Here is a 24,964-nt window from a genome sequence, read left to right on the forward strand (position 1 = left end):
ATGACTGTACTGCTCTTCAGAACTTTTTCTAATTTGCCTCCATGCTAAGATCTGCACACCTGCAAAGAATAAATCATCCAACAGCAGTCTCTGGAACATCAGTCCACAAGGGCAGCAGCCCTTCTGCTCAGGGCTGCTCTGCTTATAAGGACCTAAAACCCACAATGCTCTCACAGCTGCCTCCTCTGGAGGTTCCCACAACTATCTGGGACTAATCTGCAGCCTCAACCTTGACAGTACCAAAATGCAGAACCCCCAGCAAGGTCCTTCAGTCACAGGCAAGACAGTCTTGTGCTGGGAAATGTTAATGTAATTTATTAAATATGATTCAGGTATTAAGGAAAACAAGGACAAAACCAATAAAACAGCTGTGTATTTCCTGCCTCTTCCCCAGGCTTACCTAAAGTCAAACACCTACTGTCCTCCATTTCTTAGCCTCAGCTTTCTTTTTTACCTCAGGTTACACCCACTCCCTCAACACTCCCCCAAGAGGGCAGCACAAGAGCCTGTGGTCACACTCAGGACTGCTTCTCTTTGTCACTCTTTGCTTCCTCATTTTCTCTGCTCTTACTGGTTTTCCTCAGCCATACTTTGCTTCTTCAGGTTTTCTGGATACTTTTTATCTCCCTATTCCATCATAGGTCACCCATGGGCCATGGTTCCTCATGGGTTTCCCTGGCCTGGCATGGGTTATGGTCCCTCAGGGGTGTCAGGATCTCTTCTGGCATGAAGTGTTTTTCCTGGAATGTGTCTCCATCCCATCACTGCTGCCAGCTTCTCTCTCAAACACATTTGATTCAGGTACCATGCGCTTCCCTGCCTGCCTGATGCCTCATCAGGGTTTAGGTGGGTGGTGGTTGTTCCCTGGTGCCAGCTCCCATGGATGGTTCTCCATGAAATCACTTGCCAGAACAGCAGAAGAGCTGCCAGGGTCTCCTGAGGGCAAGACACAGGGAGGGTGGGGGAGAGCAGGGGCTCAGGGAGGAGACCAGCAGTAAGACAGACTCACTGGGGGCACAGCTACAGTCAAGAGCTAGAGCATTAATTCTGCAGCTGCCATGCACATCCCACACTGCTGTTGAAAAGGAGCCTAATCCATCCATGGACAGCTGAGAGAGCAGCCAGGGTGAGGCATCCCAGCAGAACCACAACCTTCCCACTTCCCTGATGTGACACCATCCAGCTCTGGGATCCTCTCTGCCCAGGTCTGGCTCTATCCTTGGCCTGGCTGCCCGGAAGGCAGGGCCCCCAAAGGCAGACTCAGCACCCCAGGTGCCCATGAGGGTGACTGTACCTGCTTTCCAGGATGGCTTCTTCCACGTGAGTGCTCTTCTCGCACACAGGGGCCCCGAGGGAGGTCTGGCTCATAGCTGACAGGAATTTCAGGAGCAACTTGGTGCTCTCAGTCTTTCCAGCTCCACTTTCTCCGCTGTTAAGCAAAAAACACACACTTCATTGACAAACCCAGGACAGACAGAGCTGATGAGCATCCTACCCGTGGCACAGAAGTGACCTCTAGGAGCAAACCCGCGGCATCTCCGCTGTGACATGCAGGGCCCAGGCAAAGGCAGGTGTGGGTATTCAGGCAGATGCCAGTGCGAAGGGAGCAGCAGGAGCAAGGCGTGTGATGCAGCCATGGAGGAGCTGGCTCTCCATTTCTAACCTTATCAGAACACACTGGCTGTCATGACGCTTCCACAAGCAGCGGTAGCACTCGTTAGCGGTGGCGAAGATGTGGGGAGGCAGCTCACCCAGGCGGTGCTGCCGGTACAGCTCGATGGCAGCCGCGCTGTACAGACCAGGGATGGCTCTGTAGGGATTTACCGATGCCAGGATGGAACCAATGTTTGTCTACGGGGAAAAACAAAGCACAGAAAGGAAATGAAGCAAGCTCCTGGGGGAAAAAAAAAAATCACAACAAAGCCAGATCCTGAAATAAGTCATGGTGAAGGAGAAAGCCTAAATAAGGACATAGGGCTTCAGCAGAGAGCTCCACAGTTTGGCAAAGAATGTCAAACCACAGAGAAGGAGCTGTACAGCTGGGTATGCATGGGGCACTCCAAATCTTGCTGCTTTACCATATAACATTCTTATCCTGCTGTCTTTGCTAAATTAAGCTTACACAATTTAAAAAGCTACTTTGCACCGTGCTTGAAGCTGAATAGCACAGCCTGGAGATACCTTCAGTGCCCCTATCCACAGTCCTAAGCAAAGGGGGCTTGGCAAGGTTCAAGAACCTCCTGAATAGAGTTGAAACACACACACATACACACTATGCACATGTGCAAAGAACCACTAAAGCATATAATTTTTCTTCTGCTGAAAAAATGCTGTTTGATGCAGCTTAAATCATTAGGTAAACCAAATCAAAATTGACAGCTGAAGATGAAGGTCTGGATTTCAAGTCAAAACATTTCTATGTTTTCTAAACATTTTATTTTGAAAATATTTATTTTGAAAATCTTCCAGGCCAAAAAAAAAGAGGTAGCAAGATTTAGAATGAAGTACCCAGAGCACAATATTGAATTTCAAACTTATTGTTTTGTGCAGTCAAGAGGAAATTAATTTTGCTTTTTGGGGCATGACTTTTTCGGTTCAGCCAACCAGCTCAAATCCAGTTATTCTCAGAGCTGCAGTTCAGAGCAATGGTGTCACCTCTCTCCTAATGATGGCTCTGTAACATGGTCAACATCCATGCTGCTGGTGAGGTATCCTCCCTCACAGGGACACCTTGGACTGCTTTACCCAAGGAATACCCATTCTCAGCAGACATGACCCAGTGAACACTTAGCTTGCTGCAGGAGGTGCCAAGCTTCGTGGGCAGGGACAACATCTAGCATTGTTTCCAAGCCATGAACTAACTACAAGTCTCCCAACAGATATAAAAGCATTTGAATGAATCTACTGGAGAAGCTGTAAATTAAACACTTGGTGACAAGGAAGACTCTGCAGGCCAAATTAAATCTGAGGCTATAGCAATGCCAAGCTCTGAAGCCAAAAGCCAGACTGATAAGATGCTGAAATCATCAAAATATTTAAAATTTATTTATTAAAGCAGCAGTCAGACATCATCACGGGGGAAAATAATCACCTAGGCCAAATTACATTATCAATATAAACTGATATATCATGGGCCAAGTCCTGAGGAGCCTCTGGCAGGGACCTTTGTGGGCAGAAATATAATTCATTGGTAATGAAAGCAATAAGCAAGCAGATGATCTTTGGCCAGAGAGAGGAAAGCACTGAGGGAGAAAACATGAATTGGGGAAAAAGCATTGTACAAGCAGCTGAGGAACAGGCATTGTCCACTGACTACAAGACAGAAATGTCCATTCTAACTCTTCTCCCAGACCTTTACTTCTTTTAGCATCTTTTCTTCTCAGAAGTTTCAGTTTGCATTTTCCTTTGTAGTTTCACTAGGAACAGAGCTCCTTTCCAGAGAAGTTCTGGGAAGTCCTTTCCATAACTTCCTCTAGTACAGTCATCTCTTTCAAAGATGTTCCTAGGAAACTTTTCCACCACCTAGTTGCAGTCTCCTCATCACATGCATTCCTTTACAGGCAATTTCTATCCATAATTTTTAATAGAAGTAAAACCATGTACATACCAGCTACTCTATCAGCAAAGTAATTGCCCCCAAAGAACTCTTCAGAGCAGGACAAGCCACATGTGGCAAGTCTAATTCTTAGGACAATAGATCCTACTTGGATGGTTAGACATGGCTTTGGAAAGGACAGCACAAAGTGACAGCCCCTGGCTCATTTCTACATCATTCACATTATGCTGGGTCTATTTTTATTAAGGAATACAGGAATGGTAAGAATGAAGAGCTGTTGCTATGCTCACATAATTTCCTTCAACAGTTGGGTAGAACCTGAATAGTATTTATCTGGAAAACAAAAGGTACTGTTGAGCTTGTCAGTATTGCTGTAGTAAATTAATTGTGGGTGCCAGAGCAGTCTAGATATACTGCTACCTACACTCCCTGATCAGAAAGAATCCCTTTCAGGGGCTCAGGGTGAGGCTAAAAGTTCTACACAGAGGGGTTCTTCCCAGTGCTGAGCATGCTACAGAGGTCAGGCCCCTTCATACATCTCCAAAAATTTCAGACCCAAGGTGCACATCTGAGATTCATGCACTATGCAAAGGCAAAAAAAGGTGTTAAACTTTAATACCTTTATGCATGGATGGAGAAGACACAGAACTAATGCTGAGTAAGAGAAGGAATGACACATCAGAGCCAGCTGAAAGGCTTAAGGAGATAAGACTGCTATGACACTGCTGGTGGTGTGGCATTTCTGGTACAAGGCACAGACTGAAAGGAAGAGACTCTGCATCACATTTTAAGGTGTGAGAAGATGAAACAGGAGGAATATACCCAAATGAATCAAAAGCTGCACAGACACATAGCATGTGTCAAACACAGGACAAGATGTGCAGCAAGGATAGGGGCCACCAAAAGAGTGTGTGCACATGGGTACTGCCACAGGGTGACAAGGCTGTGTTGACAGACAAAGGTGTCTACAGCAAAAAAAAAGAAAAAAAAAAAAAAAAAGAGAATTTACAGTCTCCTCTGCATCCAGTGCAGGAGGTGGTTCAGAAACAGGGTCACTTTACAGATAATTTACTGGGATACAGGTGCCTGTGGTTTGGTTGCCTTGATAACAGTTGCTATGCAACAGAGACAGAGATTTACATTTTTTCTGTCATATTCTGAAAATTCTGTGTGCACATAGCATGGACAAGCAAGGTAAGAGTAAAGCAAGGTGAGTCTTTGTAATCTGTCTTCCTTGTTCTCTCCAAGTCTCAGCAGTGCACTGCCACCCCAGCAGTTTAGGGATGCCTTGTCCCAGATGTGCTTTTCTCACAAGTCCTTTTCCTAACACTTATCTCCTTCCTGAGAAGGAAATCAGGAGATGCTATGAGTATTCATCTGTGCAAGGAAAGCAGAGCAAACAAAAAAAATTTTTAAAAGGCACAACTACATGTAAAAGCAGAAGAGTTAGACAACAGGTTTGCATTCCTAGTTTTGTTAGGCAGCATCTTGGACTGTCTGGATCAGGAGGGATACTCAGCAACAACCTGTGTACACTGCACTTTCCAGTCTGCTTGGGCTTATAAAGCATGGAACAGCCAAATGGGGAACCTGGGAAGTGTGAATGACAGCTCATCAAACATGGATGTCCACGGAGGATACAGAGCTGAGCAATTACCACAAAGCTCAGAGGTGAACATTCATGTTTTGGAAGTTCCTCCACTGAGGCAAAGAGGCCCCTCTGATAAGGGCAGGATCCCACAGGGATGATGGAGCTGGCAAGGCAGAAAAGCCCCTCCAATTCCTATCCTCAAGAGACAAGGATAACATCAGTACTTCACTCACATGCAAAGTGGCAGCCCTGAAGCTAAACAAAAACCACAAAGCCAGAAGGGATGAGCACTTACATAGATGCTGCCCTGCTGGTAGCGCTGGTGAAGGTTAAGCAGGATGGCAGCTTCATGCAGATCTCCCAGCATGGACATGTCTTCCACCCCATCAACGCTGGTCTGGTGCATGGGTAAGACCTTTTCTCTGGAAAGGGTGGCCTTGGGGTACTGGAACACCTGGAAGAATGGGCAGAAGGGCAAATTAGCTCATGACACCTGGGCACACGGTCTGATTTCCTATCAGGAATGTGCACTTTTATACTTTGGCATTGGAAAGGGAAACTAATAAGACACAGATCTGCTGCCTACTTTTATAGTCATCCTTCTGTTCCTGTTCCTACTTATTTGAGCCCTCTGGCCAGAAACTATACAACATACTCCCCTCTTTTGCTGCACAGTCAACCTCTCATTTTCACTATTGATGGGGACAAACCAACACAAGGTTACTTAATCTCCCCTTAACAGGAGCAAGGCACCAGCCTCCAGCTGCTAAGCTAGACAGGTATTACACACTGCACTCATGACTGTGAATAATGATGGCAGCTGCTCCCAAGAGACCAGGAACAGTCTAGCACAAAAAAACACAGGTGAGATCATGTCTCTGACTTTGGGGAAGTAGAGGAAAAGTTAATTCACATTCCAAGTTTGGCCCTGCACTCTCCATAGAAGCAGCCAGAGAGCATCTGGAAGAGCTTGTCATCTCAAATGCAAAGGAAAGCAAAGCACATGAGGAGCCAAATAAAGTAGTGACATTCTCTCTGTGTGATGACACGTATGTGTATGATACAGCTTTCAAAATATTTGTACAGTGACACCTATTAACTTCTATCACTGCTCTAGGAAGTACTCATCTCTTTGTGCAGTTGTACTCATCTTGCCTCAATTGCTGCATCCTTCTTCCTGCCAGAGCTTTCTTCTCCTCAATAATCCACTCTTCATTTATCAGGTCATCTCCTTCACCCCCTTTCAACACAGCTGAGATTATGTGACTGCTCCCCCTCCACCACATGCACATCCCAGCTCTCCTTTCCTCCTCCTCAAGCACGATGCTGGCATTTCACTGAAGTTATTTAAGTTGCTTCCCACTCTTGGATTCAGCCATGTGCCATCTCCCACCCAGCATCCAAAGCTGTGCTAGATGGTAAGACCCAAAGAGAGACAGATGGGAGACTTTGTATAGGCATCCTGGAGAAGGAAACTGGGCCCACAATAACCCCTCCAAAGAATCTTGTGCTTTTCTTCCTCTCCTGGGGCTCTGGTCTCTACTTGATTTCCATCCCTTGTCAGCCCTCCTGGGTGCCAGCAAGACACTGATGGGCTCCACAGAGAACGAACTATAATCTGTAGCCTTGATCTAGCTGGTTTCTCCTGCCCAGCTCCTTGGAGTGCTCAGGCTGCTGTCACTGCTGGAGAGGCCATCCCTGCAGCTGCAGGCTGCAGACAGAATGAGGTCACCCAGCCCTCTCCAGGGAGCCCCCCCTGCCCGTCCCTGCAGGGTACTCACAGCTGCAGCACACTGCAGGTGCTCCCCACTCCAGGCTCTGAGCTGCACCCACCATGCAGGGCAGCAGTAACCAGCACAGCATCTCTTAAACATCACCATGATGCACAAGAGCAGCCCTGTTCTGGGAGGGAGCTGGGGAGGAGAAGCTGCCTCAGTCCCTCAGGTGTGTTTGCCACATTTCTGACCAGTCACACCTGTGTGGTAAGGACTACTCAGTCTCTTCCACTGGCAGACCCTTTCACAGCCCACTTCTTTCACCAGCTAGGAGGGTTTCAAAAATACAGAGTTCATGTTCATGATCAGTGTAAAACAAAGCCCAATCCAGCAACAAAGCTCTCTCCAGACCTCTCCACACCAGTTCTGCTCCTGGGTGTCAGAGAGGTCTGACTGCCAGCAGCAGGACCCCCACTCTGCATGCATGACCCTAAATAAAGAAAAACACTTTTTTCCTTCTTCAGAGCAGAGACCTCAGGCACTTTCATAAGAGAACTGAGGGAGCAGAAAGGGAGAATGGGACAACTAAATTCAGGAGGGAGTACAAGCTGTAGATGCACCGGACTGTCAGGAACAAGATCAGTACAGCACTTTCAAACCAGGAGGCAGCAAACAACTCTGGGTCTGTCTTGTCTGCTGATGTACACAAAGTTTGGAAAAGGACAAGCTAAAAACAGTATGACGTGGTCTTTCCTTATATCTGCCTGGTACTTGCTCATTTACTACTGCTCTGTCAGCACTTGCAGCCATTTGGGCCAGAAGAGAAACATTAAGAAAACATTTAGACAAAAAGCTGAGTGGACAAGTGTACTAAAAGATATCAAGCAGCAGGCAGCACCTGTGCCCAGAGGCTGCTATGCATGAAAAGTGATGGGTCAGAGCTCATTTCCTTGTTCCTGTAAACAACATGGGAGAAAATGGAACTCTGAAGAGGAACAGGAGTTCTAAATACATAAGTAAATGATTAGTAAATGATTAGTAGGGCTTAGATAGTCATCTGTTATACCTGTCTTGAGTCACTTGATTGGTGTTACTCAGTCATCCCTCTCTAAAAAAAAGCCTGGTCCAATAATCATAAGCAGGTGCTCTGGCAGGACAGCAACAAAGGTGGATTTGTATTATTGGTTCTGGTACCCTTGGGACATAAACCCTGCAGAGGTGAAATTTGCTCCCTGGAGGAGCAGTGTGATGCCACATTGCCATCCCAGCTGAGGCCAAGTTGTCACCTGTCCATCCCTGAGGCTGGGGAGGTTCATCTGATGCACATCACTGCATGCCCAGGCAGCCCCACTGAGGTTTGGGAGGTGATGGCTCTGTGCCTCTGGAAGGCACTTGTGACACATGGGAGAGTTTTCAGGTCCTCCCTGGCACTGCAAGACAGCTGGCTTTTAATTTGTTCTCTGCCCTCCAGGGAAGAGGGTGGTTTCTCCAGTCTCTGTTTCACCAACAGGTGCAAGGATCATCCATGCTCCTGGACACAGACACATGGCCCAAGACTGTCAAGACTCCTTCAAGGAGCTCAGAGCTCTGAGATGCAAACAGGATGAAGCTCCACCCTCAGAGTCCCAGTAAAGAAGCTTTTGTTGCCCCACTGCTTACTCCTGGATGCTTCCAGCAATCTGCCAGGAGAGCAATTTGAAAGATCCTCCCCATCATCCTGTTCCAGGAAGGGTATGCCAGGCTGATGTTCAGCACTACTGAGCTGAATATGAGAGCTCATTTTTTCTGAAGCAAGTAAGAACTCAGGCAAACTGATCTCTCAGCAAAGTTGCCCCTAGAATATCCCTGTTTTAACAAGCTAATACATAAACCAGGAAGTTATATGTGTTAATAAGCAGATCCTTATTTTTGGGAATAATTAGCTTTCAGTCTAACAGGCACATCACAGTCAAAGATTTCTACTTTCACACTAAATTTGCCTCAGATTTAGCCCAAAGTGAGAGTAAAATGACCATGACTCTCTCCAAGGCCCTGCATTGGTCAGGAATAAAGCAAAACCTGGCCAGCAAACAAGCCAAGATAAGGCTTGCCAGTGCTGCTCACCAGGCTCAGCAAGAGAGAAATTATTCCTTTTCAAACTCAATTCCATCCATTAGTGCCATCCTGAGCACATAAGCACAGCTCCCACCTGGCATCCAAGTTATATTTATCCATAAAGCATTTGGCTGTTTTGTCTGGATCGTGGTTTCCAATCTTGTGTTTCATAAGCAAAGCTCCTCCTTTCCTCCCAGGAAGTTGCATTTCTGATGGATTTATTGCTTGAGGTGTTTTTAAGGAAGTGAAAACAAATAACAAAAGCTTTGAAGCATGACTGGACTTCTTACCTCAGAGCTGCAGGGATGCTGGGCCAGAGCAAACATGAGCACATCTAGCAAACTAGATTTGGGGTCCTAAAAATCAGAGGGATCAACTGCCCCATCCCACCCAAGGTTATCAGAGTTTTCACCTGGGCTAGGACTGTCAACCCCTCCTACAGGTATGAAGCAATGAAATGGACAGATGAGCACACAGCTCTTGTGGGTAGCACTGAATAAAGAGAACCCTTTAATGATCACCATGGGCTTTTACTGCATAAGCCATAAAGCACATGCCCCTCCAGACTAGTATTTTCTTCTCCTCAAGAAGGGGTTTGAGAGACTACAGTAACCAGATAAAAAAATGTGTTTGCTAGGGCAATTTCCATCTCTAAGAAACAAACCAGGCTCTTTATAAAAGAATGATGACTTCAAATCTAGACCTTCCAAGGCAATACTGAAAAATACAGTCCTGCCACTGACTCCACAAACCAGAGTCCTAAATCCCCTTTCCTTCTGTGCCCTCCTTTGTTTGCCAGGTAAGAGGCTGAAGGAAACCTGTCCATTTTTCTGTAACAAAGCAGCCACCTGCAGGGCCCATTCACCAGAACAGCTGAGCAGGTCTAATTGCTCACTGCTGGAGGGCACAGTCCTGCCCATTTCCCCATCCTCCTCCCAGCCCAGGCACCAGTCTGACTCACCAACAACCTCCCTGAAGGCTGTGGATAGTTTTCCCAGGGTCAGTCAGGCGAGCTGACTCACTGAGGACTTGGATGATCCCCAGAGGTCCTTCCCTACCAACATTATTCCATGAGTAATGCAGTAGATGCAGCAGGGAACCACAAGGAGCACAGGGCTGGAAATCAGGCAGGAAAGGAGCTTGTTCTTACACTTTTGAAAGCTCTGCTCTCGGTGGGGCTGGGCTGCCTTGCTGAGCTGTCCTGTGCATCTCTGCTACCTTTACACACTGAGCAGCACAGGGAGCCCACTGCCACAAAGGGCTGGCAGCAGAACTGCTGGAGTGGCTGGTGGAGAGCACAAGCACCCCTGGAGCAGCACAGCTTGCACATCTTGGCAGGAAGGGCTGCTTGGTTGGTGGAGCTGCCTCCTCCCAAGAGCATTATCCAATATAATGATTTTGCTAGGCTGTCAATGCAACTCCTTCAAAGATGGCATAAAGGAGAGCAGGAAAAGTGAGGAAGGCAGAGAAAGGAAGAGAACAAGAACAATCTCTTTTTAACATTTGTTAGATCTTTCGCATAGCTTGTAACAGATACAGGTCACTTTTCAGAGAGAACTGCAACATTTCCATTGATAAATTTCAACATGATGATCGTGCAAAACCAAGAAGTCCATCTTACAGCCTGGCATAGGCTACAACCCCATGCAAACTTCACTTACCATGCCATAATCTGAGGTGAAGAGAACATTTCCATTGGCACAGAAGCCAACAGTGCATGGCTGCAGCTGGTCCTCCTCCCGCAGCCATACTCTGGCACCCTGCAAAAACCAGAGACATCCCATTAGGAAGAACTGCTGCCTCTGACATCTGCACACAGGGTGCAAACACCCAAGGAGAGCTGGGGCAAGCTGCAGTATTCAGAGGCTACTTCCAAGCTACAGCTGCTTAAAATATTTAAGCAAATCCTGCTTACATTTTCAGAAAAACTGTGGGGTTTTTTTTCTTAATGTAAGATGAGCGGAAGAAAAAGAAGTTTTAATGAGCTTCATGCGGAAACTCAAGTAAGGAAACACCAATTTTTATAGAAACTCTCACAGGAAGATACCAACACAAAGAATAGTTGGCTTGACTGTCTAAATATTTTAAAACTTGGAAAAGCCGGTCATTAAGAGTCAGTCTATAATAATAATAGAAATTACAAATAAAGCATGTTTACAATGTAATACACCCACACATCACTGTAAGTCAAAATGCTTCCAGAAATCACCAGCAAACAGCTAAGAGGATTTCACAGGGCTTTGTTTGCAAACTCTGGCAAGAGTTTCCTTTGGTAAATGACATGACCTGAGTGTTTCTCTGATGTATATATACACTGTATATATACACTGATGTCTGATGTGTGTATGCACTGGTGTTTACATATGTTTATATATGTGATGTTTCACATACATTGCAATATCTTAAACTGCTCCTTGTCTCTCAAGACAAGTCTGAGCATAAACCCAGACTGCTGGTAACACACATGCAGGGATCTGCAGGACAGGTAGATCTCACAGCCTGCCTACCAAAATAGCAGGGAAAACAAGTTTGCTGGATTGGCCTCTTCTGCCCTGTCTGCCTGTGGGACCTGGTACAAGGGAAAGAGCAGGAGCATGAAGGCAGATTCAGGGTGACCTGCAATTACTGAGCTAGGCATGAAGTCACACCACCTTTCAGATATTGCAAACTAATCACTTCCATGTCTTCCCATAGAAATCACATAAACTCTGCTTAGATAAACATTGAGAAAAATCCAAAGTGCTCAAGTGTAACATTAGGGCCATTCTGCCTTTCATCGACTGACTTTCTTCCTAACATTTTTTATGCCCCTAAATTATTGATCATGAGCTTTAAGCCCTTCCTACCCTCTTAATCCCATCAGCACCATTAGCTCTTTGCTTGTAGGCTTAATATGTTTAAAGAAATTGAATAGTGTTTCTATATTACATTATACAAAATGTGAAACACTAATTCTATTTTTAATGATTTGTTTTTAGTTTAGGTGGGTTTTTTTAAACTACTTAAGTCACTCTAAACTCTTTGGTAGCCTGGACTTTCCTTACTGTAGGAGATATATCTAGGCCAAGCTCCCGTCCTCCCAATAAAAGAACTGGGTTTAATGACATTAAAATGTGTGCATAATTCTAGCTTTACTGCTGTGCTCTAGTCTAAAGTTTCCACATCAAGCAGATTAATCTCCCCTCACTAAGTGAATGAAAAACACCATTGCATCTCATCAGCACCTAAACCCATGGATGGTCTGCAAAGATCATCCTCATGGCCAGTGAACACAAGTGATAGAAAAAAATAGAGTCTTATGTCACAGATTTGAAATCCCAGAGAGCTGGTATGAACAATACACCACAAACAGATTTTGAGGAGCTATATTCAGGATTTGTTACATCTTCTTAGGTTTTCCGAAACTCTGGAAGCTTGAAATAAAGTGTCCTGTTGTGAAATCATCAGTTTCCCAAATCACATTCTGACTATTGTGCATAAAGATGTGAACAGCAACATTTGTTTAAGGATTTTTTTGTTACTTTCACCAGACTCCTACTACCACCATGGCAGAAAGCAAAGAGTCAGAAAACAGGAAGGTTGTGTCTCCAAACAGTGGGATGAAAGAAAGCCTTTTATAAGACACTAAGTGTAAACATCCCCAACAGAGCATTTCAATGCCTTCAGACACCAGCAACCCAGGATGGCAGAGATGAGAGCCTGAGGCAAGTGCAGTTTAATCAGAGGACAAGACTGCACCCTGCCATGCCCACTGTGCCCCAATGCCACGGCACACACCCTGCACATGGGGCTGTGCCACCATCACAGCAGCCTACACTGCCTGTCCCTGAAGACCAGAGGGGACACAGACTTTCCACTCCCTGAGCTAAGAAATTAACCTGGAGCCACAGACAGTTGATAATCTGACACAGAAGATGTGTCACTCACAGGCATGAAGACTGTTATTTAATAGGTACCACTTGAAGGGAAAAGAGGGGAGATAGGCAATGGGATCACTCAGCTATCTTCAACACATAGAAATTATCTAAAAGTCCACACTGATTCAAACCCCTTTCCCAGCAGAAGTCCTTGTGCAGAAGTGTTGACAGATACTCCTCCAAGGAGACACAGCTCTTTTGTACAACACCACACACACATGGCAGGTCCTTCTGTGTGCTGCTAAGGAATGGAGGGCAACATGCTGAAACTCCCAGACACTGGGGTATTTCAGCTGCCCAGAATTACTTCAGTTTACTCTGATGTTGTAGCTGTTTGTACAACAGCAATTGCCTCTGCACAGCAGAATAACTGCACCCAGTCATGATGTTTCCAAAAGGAATATTGTGCTGAGACAGCCAGAAAAGGAACCACAGAGCAAATAATTATTGTAACTTCTGCCCAGCATACCCATAGCCCCATTTCCTGAAAGGCAGAGTTTGTTTTGGTGCATCTCCTTCCACCAGCCCTGTTTTTTTAAACATGAAATTCCCCAAGGAGCCTTGACTAAATACAGGAGCAGATGGTGACACCAGAGAGACTGCCCTCACTTTACTCCCCTCTCCCCCAGTGCCACACATCTCATTGATCAGTTGAAAGGATTAAATTGAGCAGAAAACTTCCAAAACTGCTAGGCAACAAGGCTGAACTTCCATGGGAGAAGCAAGGTCAGCAGGACCAAGCAGTGCCCAGCAGCAATGTGCCAGCTCTGGGGGACCCCAGCTCCCACAAGGCACCACAGGTGATGGGAAAACCCTGCCCTTCTAGGACAAGAGTAAAAACCCTTCAGCTTTCATTCTGGGATACAGAAGGTCCACCCTCACCCACAGACAAAACAGTTTCACAAAATGAAGCAACAAGCAATTATCAATTTGAAGAGGATGCCTTAAAAGACAGAGGAGCAACAGCAGTGATGAGTTTGTGGTACCACTTTCCATCAAATAAAGCTGATTAAATACTGATCATACAGTTAACTCAAGCCCTTTACATAATGAGCTCATCCCCTCCCAATTATTCTTTGACTTGGAGTTTATTCGGCTGGTCTATTGCTTTGATTTTAAAGGGAACAACAGCAGGAACTGAAAGGAAGAATAAAATAGTAATGTACCAGTTCCTATATCAAGGGCAGGTCACTGACATGTTAAACAAACTCTGAGACCAACATCCTCATTCCTATGGCCTCAGTAACAATCTGTCCATGAACTTGCCTTGCCACAAAGTGCACAGCAAAGCACAATCCTGAAAAGTGATCCTGTACCATGGGGTTGTAATTGAGAAAATAAAGTTGCTTGCACAGAGAGCAGTGTTTCATCAGCACACAGTCACACCATCATGCCTTCCACTGTGACAGTAAACTCTAAGATGTCATTTCTCAGTTCAAATAACACATGGCACTTTGGGATCCTACACTCAGAAATAAATAACATTTCCGGCTATTCAGGATATCAAAAATCAATTAAAGCCACAGATTTCTTTGGCCTTCTATGTCTATTTTTTTTTTTTTTTTAGAGTAACTGAAGCAGGAAGTTCTCTCTTGTATTCACATACCTGTATCTCATCTCAGGAGGTGGAGTATGGTGTGTCAGCAGGGAGAGTAAGGGAGATCCTGTGTGCAGTACCCAGGCAATGGGCAGACAGGCAGCACACAGCCCTTACTGCAGCTGCAAGGCATCCACACATTAAAGCTGAGTGTGCAGCCAGCAGCTAAACCCTCCTCATCAGTTATCCAGCTGATGAAGGCAGCAAGGTAAGCTCCAGAGGACAAGAGGCAAAACTCTGCACCTGCAGGTGCTTGGCCTCTCCAGGGCCTCCCAGCCCAGCAGGAGACACATTCATGGACTGACATGAGAAAGCACTCCACAACTGCATCACTCTACAGAAACAAGCCTTCATCTTTGTTCTCCTTACTTGTGTGTTCCAGACTACCCTTGAATCTTCACATTTTCCCTGTCTTCTGCAAAGTGCTTCTTCCCAAGCAAGAATGAGCTGCCCCAGCTGAACTTCAGGATGCAGCAGTGCTGCCTATCTCTGAGTGCACTCAGACATCCCATTCCTCCTTGTGCACAAACCTACACAACTGCAGGAGTACCATGCTCAGGAGGGGCTAAACCAGGATGGCTGCATCAGTTTTCAAGGGGTTATTCAGAGAGGAACAGTGTTTTTGCTTGAAAGACACCTTTCAGTGTGTGAAAGGAACACACTGCTTTTTCCAGTACGAGATGTTTTTAATGTTCTCTTTGTGATTGAACTTGGCTGTCTCAGCTTCCAGATCTACCTACAAACACAATACTACAAGAGGCTCTTGCAATGCCCTTCCTTCATTTAGGTAATTATACCAAATCAGCCATCCTGCAAGGGGCAGGCACGCCTCAAAAATGTATGCCCCTGCACTGAGAGTCTGAGACCAAAACCTCTGTGGGTGCTACAAGTTTTAATCTACAAGTGCAATGTCAGTAACTCACCTTTGTCCTGCTAACACACTGAGGCTGTTCAGTGGGTATTGGGCATCCAAGCCTTGTGTTTCTCCTGGCAATGGATCCATGTGCTCCTAGGCTTAGAAAAGGCTCTCCTAGCAGCACAGTGCTGAGCCAGCTCTCCTCCCAGCCTCAGAGGCTTTGTGGTTGAAACCACGAGGCGGAGACTGGGCTAGAAAGGCCCTCACAATTCAGACAAAGCCGGAATCAGGTTTCAATAAATGCACTTTTCAAGAGATTGATCTGGATGATCATGAATAAGTGATAGGGCAAATATAAAGAGCCTTAGCTAATGGAGGTAAGATTGGTGGGGAGGGGGTCCCCCTGGCAGCCTAGACCCATATGGTAAGGAATGCAACTTTGCTGTTTTTCTGATAGCAGGCTGAAATGAAGCCATGGGTTGTATCTGATCAGCAAAACCAGGACCAGCTGCTGGAAGGGAGGGGCAGCCCAGGAGGTCACAGGTAAGAGACAGAAGCAACAGCTCAGTTGGTGACATGGAGCAGCTGGGAAGAGGGACAATACCTGCAACAGCACTAGGGATAATAGAAACAAAATCTACTTCTTGTAAGGCATGAGGAAGACACACTAGAGAGCAAAAAGGGACTGGATTGTACCTGTCTGGTCCCACAATTCCCACACAGCAGCTCACTGAGCTCAGGCAGCCCCTGCAAGCCAGCAGAGCTCAGAGCTGGGCACAAACTGCAGCCATGGGTCCTGCTGCTCCAGAGCTGCAGCCCAGGCTGAGCCCATGACTCATGCTAGTTCTGCCAATTAGCAGCCCCATTCCTCACTAATTAAGGAGCAGAGCCCTCAGTCTGCCAGCACTTTGCAGAATAGCAGTATCAGGAAAAGGTTTGTGCATTTTAAATAATCTGAGAGCATTTTGTCGCTTCTGGTCACTGATGTATGTGCACTGCTTCCCACTCCCCTTTTGCCTCCCCCTCCCATCTGTTCTGTTCCTGTCTCCTCCCCCAGTTTGGCTGCTGCACAGCTTCTCACTCTCCAGAACATCTCCAACTTCAAATATCTCCCAGGAAATGCCTGGTCCATGGAGGTAATTCTTAATCTTCTCAAAGAACCAACTACACACTACAGGACCCACACAAACTGCTTGTCATGGGAATGGAGGGAATGAGCCCCCATCAGCTTTTCATATACTTCAGAGCTGCCCTCTGCCATGAGCACAAGGTAAACAGAAAGGAGGCAGGTGTGAATCCTTCCAGACTTCACTGTACACTCTCTCCAAGCTCAGTGTAAAATGAGCTGCCCCTTGTAATTCCACCATGAGCAGTGGAGCCACTCTCCTTCTCAGGTGAAGTAATAGTCCTACAAAGTTTGCAACCATCTGAGAAATTCTCACCAGTCTTAAAAATGCATACTGAATTTCATTATGTTCATAAAAGTAAACACCCCTTCCATGCCTTCACTACAGGCTCTTCCCTGCCTAAAACTTTAATTAGGAACTGAATTAAAACCAGTTGTTCCCAAAGCACATTAGTCACATGGGTATCTACAGATGTGTTCCCTGTCACATCACAGCAACACTGGCTCTCCTACATCTCTTCTGTAGCCTTGGAAGAAAGGAGGTAACATGGCATGTGCTAAAGTCCAGCCTGGCCTAAGCAAAACTTCCCTTTGCAGCTTGCAGCTGCAAACTGAGCAAGTAAAAGGTATTCCTGCCCTGCTCTCAACTTGGGCAGTGCTTCTCAAAGAAGCCTCTCCCTTTTGCCACCAAATATATAGTGAGGCAGCTTTCTTGCACTTCCCTCCCTCTCTCAAATTCAGCCAATGGCTTCCAGGGTGAAGCTGGGCTGATGGACAGTTGAGAAGTCTTCCAGGTCCACAGAATGGAGCTCAGGGCTTCAGGAAGCCACAAGGATACAGTGGTCTGTCACTGAGTAGCCACAGTGCCACATACTTCATAAAAATCTCAGACAAGAGCCCTGAAACAGTCCTTCTTCTGCAATGTTTACTGTGCATAATTTGGGATTATGTCCAATACCTTTTTGCATCTTGCCACATCCTTGACTTCAATAATTCCCTATCTTGTGGAGTTTTGACATCTACTCACACATTATACAGAAATGTACACTTTTAAACCAGTCTCATCACTGTGAAGCTGGAAATCTCTTTTTGTTGCAATCAGAGGTAGAGGCACAGAGGAATTCAATCCACCTTCTCTGTCTCATCCATTATGTCCTGCTCTTTTGCCATGTCTCCCCCTATTTGTCATTTCACTAATAAAGTAATTTCAGGTTTTTTAAACTCTTCATGTGAAACATTTTCCTGGTGTTTGCTCGTCCCCAATGTCCTTCCTTCAAACACCACATAGAAAGCAAGTGGATTTCCTTTGAGCTGGGATGCACTGTCAGTCAATCTGAAATAAGAGTGGAAGCAGGGAAAAGTCCATCTCCTGGCCCTGTACAGGTCTCTCCTCAAGAGTCACACCATGTGCTCAAGAGTATTGCCCAAACACTTCTGAACTCTGGCAGGCTGTGATGATGGAGACATACAGAAGTTTTTAGCCAACATCCCTGGAAAGCACCATCTTGCATCAGACTGCAATGCTGAAGTGCTTTCAGTAAATGGAAAGGATGTAAAACATTTTATAATTCAACAGGTTCAAGAGTTCCCAGAGATCTGCCCAATAAAGTTTCTCAACAGCTGATATTAATTTTTTTTTATAAGTCTGGTAATGCTGAGGAAATTCCGAGAGACTGAAAGAGTCAGAATCTAAATGGGAGTCAGAGCAGGATTATCCCTAACAACCATGGTTGCTTAGTCTGAGAACCCCAGGGAAAACACTGAGTTTTTGCTCTCAGCTGTTGCATCTTAAGGATACTCTGGCTTTAACTGTTGTCCAGTGCCAATTAACATGTAGAAAGAAGTCCAGTCAAAAAGGCTTCTTCTCCCTTAGCATCCAAGCATGCAAGATAAATAGGAACATGATTGGCTCTCACAGCATTGCCCATGTAGAACACAGTATTTCAGTAAAAGTCAGCTCTTGAGGAGCAAACAGCAGCAAAGGGATCTCAACACTGTTGATCTGAAAGGGGAAAATCATTACTAATTGAGGGAGTTTCCAACTAATGTCTGCAGTGACAGGGTCAGCACTATTTTGTATTCTCATCAAGGACCTAAAATCTAAAGCAGTACTAACAGTACTAGCAGATGCCAACATCTGGTAGATAAGTACCCAAAGGATGTGACCATCAGAACAGTGTGGATTCCACAACCCCCATTTAGAACAAAACAGGATTAAAGTACAGCCAAACTGAAAGGTCATCATCAGGAGAGAAGGAATGCTAGGAGTACTTCAAACAGAGGAATGTCTTCTGGAAAATCACAGACCCAAAGAGGATTGCAAATTGCTGAGCAGAAACTCCCAGGACGTTCAGTAACAAGAGCTGATGCATGTCTGGGATGTATAAACAGGAGTAAGGAAGTTTACTGCTTACTTATGCTTTGAGGTGTGAGAAAGAAGTTTTCCAGAGACAACATAAAAGGCTCAGTCATTTCTGCTATTCAGAAAGATCCCTTGTAGTGCAAAAGTATTTGTGAAGATGTTAATGTCATTATGTAGATTTGCCAGAGCTGGGGCTGACCTATCTAGCCCAGACAGTGATAGTGGGGGAAGAGCAGCATGTGGCCCAGCATGGGCTGCAAACCTTGTCTCTGTCCCTGCATCCTCAACTGACTCAACCCTGCTGACAGGACACAGCAGCCAGTAGCACTGACACCCCTCTCTGCTACCTGCTGGCTCACCTTTGCCAGCAACCCAGAGGCAACCCAGTGCCAGAAAACAGTTTTTTGCAGACAGAGAAGTTATTTGGGACAAAGCCACTCTCATGAAGCAGAAGAAAAGTAGGACCTGAAAACGGATGGATCTGCCAGACACCTTAGAAATGAAGCAGGATTTATTTTAAAACAAGGTTGTGTAACCACTTGAAGAAACTGCAAAAAGCAGGAGATACTCCAGAAATAAGAAGCCCTTCTAGAAAGTGTGATTCAGCCAAATCTTCATCAAGACACAAGTAACAGGAATAAACAGCACTAATACACCCCCCTCATCCTAACCCTAATTTCTACCTCCTTATCAAATTCACTGATAGCTGGATCTATGAGAGGCCCCACCACCAGTTCAGTTGCTGTGATAATTACTGCACTTGTATGATAGGACCTCTCAGTCCCCAGGGCACTGTGCCAAGTGATGCATACAGGCCCTCCATAGGTGTTTTTCCTGACACTTGGCTCTGCAGCACTGCCGAGTGATCTCAGACAGAAATGAGGAGGCAAAACTGCAGAGTTTAGGGTAACGGAAGGATAACCAGGAAATCCAGACTCTCACCAGTTTCAGTCTTAATGATCACATTTAGATAGTTCACATATTCTCCTTAAAGCAAAATGGGAAAAAGAAATTGCAAAACATTTGTGATCATTATGTTAAATGTCAGTGTGGCAAGAAGTGAAACCAGAGCAGAACAAGGTGGTTTTGGAGGCCACAATGGGTCAGCTGCAGGCTGGCCCAGGGCAGCCCAGCTTCCCTTCAGAGGGGGCTCTCATTGAGAGCCTGTGCCAGCTTACCCTCTTGCTGCTGATGGGATCTGACAAGGTCGCAGCTCACGCAGCCTGGCTCCAGATGAATGCCCTAAGGAGGGAGCTAGCAGGACTCCCTCTCTTCCACCAGACACTTCTTCATGTCACCTTTGGCTCAAGAGCTTTCTTCCTTGCAATTGCTGCTCCAAAACAGGGCAGTCAAACCCTTTTGTCCTATATCTGCCTCTTTATCATTCTGAATGGTTTAGGGGACACACAGCTTGGATGGAGGATTCTGTGTGTAGGAACATCCATACTATACTAGCTGCACAGATATCTTCAAGGACAGTGGTACCTGTCTTTAGCTGCATTACACAGGCTAAACAGAAAAGGGTTGCTCTGTTTGCTATTGACACAGAGAGCATTACATACATAAAATGGGTAACAGCCAGCATTTCTCTGTCTCTTCTTAATCCCTACAGGTCCTCTTTCTGAGAGGTCACAACACTCTCAGTAGACTGAGAGGAGCTTGTCAGGGGAAGCTGGCAAAGCACATGTTCCTGAGAGCTGGAGAGAGGCTTGGCCAGAATACTCCTTCAAAGAGCAGCTTCACTGCTAAAGAAGATGATGCTCTACGTACCTTTTCTTCCCAAGATGGCATTGTCCTAAGACAATGCTTGTTAACACATGGGCATTCAGCTTACTGTTATCTGTAAAGACAGCACATCACTCACAGTCAGCATCATCCACGTCAGCTGAACCATTCCTCTCATCTCAGACAAGAGTCTCTGGACAGATTCTCCCGGACATCTGGCCATGTTCCCCTCTCACAGGAACTCCTCCTTCTCCCAACTGCAGGGAGCATGAGAAGGGCAGACCAAGCTATTGAGAAACCTAATCCAGCCATGTACAAGCCCTCCCTACCCAGCAGAACCTGGGCTCCCTGGGGACACAGGTCTCTGGATGATGCATCCAAGCAGATTCAACAGAGAGCCCAAAGCTGGTGAGAATTACATGTGTAACACAAAATCAGACCAGCCCTGTACCTGCTGCACCCATGAATCAGGCAGGCTCCACACTGCAAAGGTGCATTTACAGTTAATCCTTTCAGTTGCTCTCCTTACCCATGTTCCCTGCCTGCAGATGTTTATGCATATGACTTTACACTGGGATTAAGAAGCCATCAGACGTCCAAAGCACAGCAAATTGAGCTGAGTGTCTTGTGGCCAGTAAAGGGCCACGCTCTGTAGACTCCCTGATGGCTTTGTGAAGTACTCAGGCACTTCCCACTTGCATCAAGGAGTCAACAGCCAGAGCAAAAGAAACCTGGCAGAGGTACTTGCTCCCCACCTCAGTTTAGGGCCAAGAAAGCAGCTCAGGTGCATTCATGGTGACAATTCCAGCAGCCTTGGTATTCCTTCACAGCCTTGACTCTGAGGCTCCTTCCTGTTCTGCATGTATCCCTGGGAGAGATGGATCCTTCCCCTATCTCCATGGCAGATGTCCCAGGCCACAAAGAAGAGAAGGGCTGTGGCCAGGGAAGGATGGGGAACATGGGGAATAGTAAGTGAAGACCGTGACAGCTGTAGAGAGGACAGTTCTAATCACCACAGACATGTGGGACATAAACACAGAATTACCCCGCCTTTCTCTCCCCATGTCAGAAAGCTTAAGAACTTCAGGGGATTTATTTTACAACACATATGAAAAGCTTTGGATTTCACCACAAGAGCAATGAGCGAAACTGTTTAACACTTAAAATGCCAGCATTTCTAGGCCAGTGGCACATGAGAAGGAGAATAGCATCTGTGACTCCACTGGATGTTGCTCCTCAGTGCAGACTGACTATTGGGACTGTGCTAACTGGTCACTCCAACTGAAGTGCAGGACAGGATGGGAGAAGTGTCTCCTTTAACCCTGTCCATGGCATTCCTGCTCCTAAGGGGGGAATTGGAGAGCGAGTCACATCCTCTGTGTCAACCCCACATCCTGCCCACACTCCAGACACACAGACGTCATCTGTCACCATGCCACAGCCCGGCCCTCCAGGGCCCCTCTTCCCTGCCTGGGCACAGGACCCGCTGCAGCAGCCAAGCAAGGAGATGGTGGAGCACACACAGGACTCCTCCATTCACACCTGGCTGGAGCAAAGGCATCATCCATCACATCTCTGAGCCGTGCCACAGAGGCAGAGGCACACACACATCTTTTGCTGAGGATGAAGGTTTCCTAATCTGGCCATCCTGGGACACTGCAGGAGAAGAGCGACAGTAGCACACACCCCAGCAGCTTGCTGTCCCTGGGAGCTGCAAGCAGAGCAGGGCACAGCACATGGGAAACCTTTCCACAGTGTTGAGCTGGTACAACTGGCCAAAACTATTCCACCTTTGGCAGAATCAGGATGACAAGTAAGTTGAACCCTTCACAAAGCCAGTTTGGTCTCTAGCATGCCAAAGAGGCAACTAGGGGAGTTGTGAAGACTCATGGCATCCCCACCTAACTCCAGATACTGACCCCATAGCTGAGTGGGATAATCTAAATGCTGCAAGCACAGCATGGGAGCTGCTAAGGCAAGACCAACAGCACACGGGTTTAAGCTATTCACTGTAAAACATGACATGCATCCCCTGGGACAAGCTCGTCTTCTGCTGCTGCAGAAAGAAGTGAAGCAACTCCCTTCCACTCAGGCTTTCCCTCCCACCAAGAACCCCCCATGGAGAAGGAGGAAGAGTGGCTGGGGTGCAGCAAATGCCAAACATTCCAGCTCTGGGGAAGCCACATTCCCTCTCTCCCACCGCCACTGCCTTTCCTGCAAAGCAAAGTCTGATGCTTTCCTGCACATGCTCACCCCAGTTCTCCAGCCTTGCCTCCTTTGCTTCATCAGGATTTATGTCTGCGATTTACAAGAGATGTGTGACTCTTAGAGAGACTCTGGCTCCAGGACTGCCCCTCAGCCCTTCCTTGGAAATCCTTGCTTCTTCAGATAATGGCAGAATCATGCCTGGACAGGTGGAGCTGGACAAAGCAGGCAGTTCCCTGATGGGTGCTATTAGCTGAGAGATGCACCTCTGGGTATCCCCTTTCCAGCCTCCCACTCCCATCCGTTCCTTCGGGCTCCTCAGTGGCTACTCGTGTTGCAAGAGGCCAGGAAGCTCCTACTGACAGAGGGGTGGGCATAAAGGCTCTGGTGAAATGGCCCTTTGGGAAACCCTGGCCTTCATCTGATTAGATACAGACAGCCCAGACTTCCAGGAGCAGCAGGTTAATCAGTTAATGGCTGGAGGATGCTGGGCGATGCGCTGCCGCACGCTGCGGGGCAGCCCCAGCCGCACAGCCCGGGGGCAGCCACTCCTTCCTCTCTGGGGCCAGATCTGGGAAAACAATCTGTTCTGATAAAGAAAGTGCTTCACCAGGGAGGGGGCAGGCCCAAGCCCATCAGCTGCTCCAGCCCAGCGACCACGGGCTGCTCCGGAGCGCTGATAGCTCCCCCTCCGCACCCATGACTCGCAGGGCCAGACACTGGGGTTAATGGCCTGGAAACCATCTGGGGACTGGAGGGGGCAGATGTGTCATGCCCCAAGCAGGAGTCTTTCAGACCTCGGCCGCAAACCTCGAGAAGGCGCCGTCACCCCATAGTGCCTGCCGTGCCCGCTGCCAATGCCACGGGCATGGCCATGGGTCCAGAAAGGGATGCCCCGGCCTTGCGCCCACTTGCCCCTCACAACCAAAGGCATCACCAGGCTGGGCTGGAAACCTGTGTGTGCTCAGGCAAGAAAAACGGCACAGAGAATTTCGGGGCGTCTGGGCCGTGCCAGGCATCTGGCCCCGCGTCCTCAGTCTCTGCTGCCCGCGGCAGCGCAGTGCCCGCACGGGTGTGCGCTCATCCCGGGAGCGCTCCGCGGGCAGGCGGGACCACAGCCCGCGGTAACAGGTACGGCTCCGGCCCCGGGCACGCTCTGCCCGCCGGCGTGACGGTGACTGGGCAGCGGCAGCGAGGGGCAGGGGAATCCCGGTGGCCCGGAGGCCAGCGCTCTGTGACACGCACACGCAGGCAGGAGCAGGCTCCGGACCCTCAAGTCGTTCCAGAGGATTAAGGAGCCGGCTCTGGGCAGCCATGACTATCATGCGACAAACCCTTTCCTCCCGCGAGCAGCCCTCGGTTGGCATTGCCGGCACCGCACATCGCTCGGGCTCCGGCTCCCGCAGCCTCTTCGACCCCTCGCACGGGTTGCGCGGTACCGCGCCGGGCTGGGGAGCGCTCGGGGACAAAATCCTCGGCATCCCATCGCTCCAGAGAAAGTGCAACCGGGACCGCCTCGGCGAGGGGGCAGCGGGGGCGCGGCGCGGCCCGCGGGGAGCGCAGCTTCCCACGGCGCCGGGGGCGCTCCTGGCCCGGGGCACGGCACCCGATGCCCGTCTGGCCCCGAGACCCAATCGAGCAGCCTCCGCCCGGTCCCCGCCTCTCCCGGCCCCGCCGCCGTGCCCGTCCCGCCGCTGCCCACCTGGCGCAGAGAGGCGTCCATCGGCGGAGCCGCCCGCGGAAGCGCTGCCGCCGGCTCTCAGCGCCGCATCGCCGCGGCCAGGCGGGCACGGCTCGCCGGCCCCGCGCCGCGCTGGCTCCGCCTCGCCGGCCGCGGGCAGCGGGGAGCGGCCGGGCCGCCCGCTCCGCCCCGCTCCGCCTGCCCCGGGGCGCGGGGAGTGCGGCTCCTGCGGCAGCGGCGGGGCCGTGCCGTGCCGTGCCGTGCCGTGCCGTGCCGTGCCGTGCCGTGCCGTGCCGGAGCGCTCAGGAGCGCTGGCTAGGAAGATGAGGCTGGCTAGGAAGACACGCGCATCTCGAGAGGAGGATGCTGAGAAGGGTTGGGGAGGGGGAGGCCCGAGCGGCCGGTGCCACCCACGGACACGCAGCGGGGACGGGGGACCACTGCTGTACACAGCCACAGGAGCCAAGTGCGCACCTTTGTGAGGGCAATTCATGTCATCCAGAATAGCAAACATTTCGGGTTTGGGGCTCCTTCAGCAG

The 24,964-nt window shown here is 48.1% G+C and overlaps 1 protein-coding gene across 1 annotated transcript in view; it reads right to left on the reverse strand.

The window, feature by feature from the left end:
• LOC306804679 (unconventional myosin-X-like) overlaps positions 1-24,590 on the reverse strand; it is an 86,698-nt gene extending 62,108 nt beyond the window's left edge. Inside the window, exons 1-5 of the mRNA XM_079311600.1 lie at positions 24,447-24,590; positions 10,618-10,716; positions 5,443-5,601; positions 1,664-1,851; positions 1,295-1,429 (exon numbers count right to left, since the gene is read on the reverse strand). Coding sequence (XP_079167726.1) covers positions 1,295-1,429; positions 1,664-1,851; positions 5,443-5,601; positions 10,618-10,716; positions 24,447-24,467 — 602 coding nt within the window. The 5' untranslated portion in view covers positions 24,468-24,590. The remainder of the gene's footprint in view (positions 1-1,294; positions 1,430-1,663; positions 1,852-5,442; positions 5,602-10,617; positions 10,717-24,446) is intronic.
• Between the last annotated feature and the right edge of the window lie 374 nt (positions 24,591-24,964).

Source organism: Erithacus rubecula (genome assembly GCF_903797595.1).
Source record: "Erithacus rubecula genome assembly, chromosome: 8".
Taxonomy (NCBI): domain Eukaryota; kingdom Metazoa; phylum Chordata; class Aves; order Passeriformes; family Muscicapidae; genus Erithacus; species Erithacus rubecula.